General features: G+C 58.2%; 2 protein-coding genes across 2 annotated transcripts; both read right to left on the bottom strand.

Annotated features, from left to right (window-relative positions):
- Positions 1-60: 60 nt before the first annotated feature.
- Positions 61-561, bottom strand: ETH_00039030 (uncharacterized protein; the record flags this gene model as incomplete). Its single annotated transcript, XM_013379576.1, has 1 exon — positions 61-561. One exon carries the CDS (start codon positions 559-561, stop codon positions 61-63), a length of 501 nt encoding a protein of 166 aa, XP_013235030.1.
- Positions 562-1,927: 1,366 nt separating this feature from the next.
- On the bottom strand, positions 1,928-3,084 carry ETH_00039025 (ectonucleoside triphosphate diphosphohydrolase, putative; the record flags this gene model as incomplete). Its single annotated transcript, XM_013379575.1, has 3 exons — positions 1,928-2,069; positions 2,298-2,713; positions 2,922-3,084. Coding segments are annotated over 3 exons (721 nt in total), but the record flags the coding sequence as incomplete, so codon positions are not given.
- Positions 3,085-3,285: the final 201 nt, after the last annotated feature.

Genomic DNA, 3,285 nt, shown 5'->3' with positions numbered 1-3,285 from the left:
CCGCCGCTGGAGCCCCGCTGCTGCTGCTGCTGCTGCTGCTGGGTGTCGGGGGCCCCTGCTTCAGTGCTGCTTGCTGGGCCTTTGTCCATAAAGACTGTTGAGGTACAAAGGGGTAAATATCAAAATGCATGCAGAGCCGAGCACGAGGCCCAGAGACAGCAGATTGGCTTTCTTTTGCTGCTCCAGGGGGCCCCCCCGGGGGCCCCCCCGGGGTGGCCCCCCGGGGTAAGAAGCATACTTAGTACCCTTTAAACGAAAGGCCGGGGGGGCCTCTCGCAGCGCCCAAGACCCCACTTGTTCATTTGCTGCTGCGAGGCGCTCACGGAGAGAAGCTGCTGCTGCTGTCAGCGAAGGGGGGGCCCCCCGGGGGGCCCCCCCGGGGGCCCCTCCGGGGGCCCCCCTGGGGGGCCCCATCGGGGCCCCCCTGGGAGGCAGGGGGCCTCTGCTGGGGGCCCTTCCTGAGCGAGATCCGGGGGGGGCCCCCAGGGCCGACTGAAGCAGCAAAGAGGCGCGGCTGAGGGCCCCTTTGAGGTAGCCCTGGAAGTTGGGGGGGGGCCCCATGGGGCCCTTGGGGGTCAGGGGGCCCCCTAGAAGGAGCTGCAGCTGATTGGAAATAAATTTAATTTAATTTAATTAATTAGAAAATGTTTAAGGGCACTTTCGGGGGGTCTCAGCGGCTTTGCTGTCTATACAGCCAGGACCCGGGGGCCCCCGGAAGAGAAGGTGTGCCAGGGGCCCCCTCTGAGCTGATTTTGCAGCTATTTTGCAGTATTTTTTGCATTTATTTTATAGATTCCAATTTCTTTATTATTTAGATTAATTCAATTATATATTATTCATTAAATTGCGCAAATCTGCGAAGGTAAGGCCACAAATTTGCAGCAGCACAAGCTGCTCAGAAAGCGGCTCAGGCCAATTCGCTCGCAACGGAGGCCCTCTTGTTCATTTTTAATTAACTTTTAATTATTTTTAATTATTTGTATTTCATTAATTCCATTTAGAAGTCCAAATTGCTCCTTTTTATCTGTACTGGGGCCCTGAAGAGGCCTCTCATTGCTGCAGCAGCATTGACGCAGCAACAAACTGCCTAACGATAGACCCCCGCATCATTGTCTTGATGCTGCTGCTGCTGCTGCTGCTTCTAGCTGCTGCTGCTGCTGCTGTTTCTAGCTACTGCTGCCGCTGCTGCGGCTTCTAGTTGCTGCTGCTGCTGCAGCCAACAAGGCTCTGAGCAGAAGGGTTCCCCTTAACCTTTCAAAACCTCAAAAGTCCCAAAAACTCCCCAAAGACAATCAAAGGGCCCCAGCCCACTCGGGGGCCCCCGGGGGGCCCCCGAGGCCCCCCGAAGGCCCCCGGGGGCCCCCACGGGCCCTCGTGTACTAAACCCTAAACCCTGACCCTAAACCCTAAACCCTAAAGCTAGTATAGAAAAGCACTTTGTGGTTTTCAATTCGTATTACAAATGTTGAAGTGCATTTCTTTGAAACAAATTCGGACTTTAAAACTCAACAAAGTCACAAATTTTGTTTGGGGGGCCCCTCAGGGGGCCCCAACAGGGGGCCCCTCTGGGGGCCCAAACGGGGGGCCCCTCAGGGGGCCCCAGGAAAACGCCCTCAGAAGGACCCTCGAGGGGCCCCTCAAGGGCCCCTCAAATGCCCCTTAAGGGCCCTTCAAGGGGCCCCTCAAGGGCCCCCCAGGGGCCTCTAAAGGGGCCTCAAGGGGCCCCTCAAGGGCCCCTCAAGGGGCCTCTAGAAAAGCCCCTCAAGGGGCCCCTAAATGGGCCTCTCAGGGGCCCCTGAGGGGCCCCTTCTTAGGGCCCCTTATTAGGGCCCCTCAAGGGGCCCCTGACTGGGGCCCCTCAAGGGGCCCCTGACAGGGGCCCCTGAGGGGGCCCCCAGAGAGGGGGAGGGGTTTAGGGTTTTGGGGTTTAAATGGAAGAAGAGAAAAGGGGCCCCTCTTGAAGGGTTTTGAATTGTTGTTTGAACTTGTTGATGAAATAAAAAAGAAAAGCCGAAAAAGAAGTTGAAAAAAAAGCCAAAGCCGCCGCGAAAAAGGTCAGCGGGCCCTCCCTGCACGCAAACCCTAAACCCTAAACCCTAAACCCTAAGCCGCCGCGCCGGAACCCTTAGGCCACAAACCCCGAGTCCCACCCACTCACAGAAGCAGCTGAATAAACACCAACCCTAACCCCTAACCCCCAACCCCCAAACCCTAAACCCCAAACCCTAAACCCCAAACCCTAAACCCTAGACCCAAAACCCCAAACCCTAAACCCTAAACCCTAGCGCTCGGCGCACTTTTCCGGCACTATCACGGGGTAGCGGTTGACATCCACGATCATGGAGCCCAGGGCCCATCCCGTCTCCAAAGAGCGGTCGGGATCGTCTTCGGGATCGTCTTCGGGATCGACTCTGGAATCGACTCCGGGATCGAGTGCGGGGTCACCTCCGGGATCGCCTCTATGATCGCCTCTGGGATCGTGTTTGGGATCGCCTATGGGATCGTGTTTGGGATCGCCTCTGGGATCGTGTTTGGGATCGCCTTTGGGATCGAGTTTGGGATCGCCTTTGGGATCGATCCGGAGCCGCAGGGAAGGGTTTGGGGGGGCGGGAACGGCAAAGGAGATCTGCTGGGAGTCGAGGGGAAAGCCAAACCCTCGGGCCAGCAGGGCGAGGCTCCACGTGGCTTTCCAGCACAGCTTCATCATCGCCCGCTGCGCACAAACCCTAAACCCTAAACCCTAAACCCTAAACCCTAAACCCTGGACCCCAACCCGAGAACCTGCGCCGACGCCGCGTGCGCCCGCAGCGCAGCGCGCCGAGCCCGCCGCCCCCACCCCAAGCTCCGCCGCAGCGCCAGGCCTAGGGTTTAGGGTTTAGGGTTTAGGGTTTGGCGTTTAGTGGCGCTTGGGAGCGGCGCACCGGGGAGTAGGCCTTGATGGCGTGCTGCTGTCTGTACACCTGAAGGCCCTGCGCGTCCAGTCCGCAAATTCTTTTTGTCTTTTTCTGCCAATTAATTAAAGTTGGAGAGTTGGGGAGGTCCAGCGCGCCCCACACCTTCGCCAGCTGCCCAAACGCCAAAAACCTGCGCACAAACCCTAAACCCTAAACCCTAAACCCTAAACCCTAGGGCCTGCGGCCTGCGGTCTGCGGGGCCCGGAGTCCTGGACGCGGAAGGGCCAGTTGCGGAGGGCCCTTCAGGGAGCAGAAGCAACCGCTCCTCCGGAAACCCTAAACCCTGAACCCTAAACCCTAAACCCTAAACCCTAAACCCTAAACCCTAAAC

This window comes from Eimeria tenella, genomic scaffold, assembly GCF_000499545.2.
Source record: "Eimeria tenella Houghton genomic scaffold, Eth_scaff3581, whole genome shotgun sequence".
NCBI classification, from domain to species: Eukaryota; Apicomplexa; class Conoidasida; order Eucoccidiorida; family Eimeriidae; genus Eimeria; species Eimeria tenella.
The sequence above is the reverse complement of the archived record's forward strand: the minus strand, read 5'-3'. Positions and strand labels throughout refer to the sequence as shown.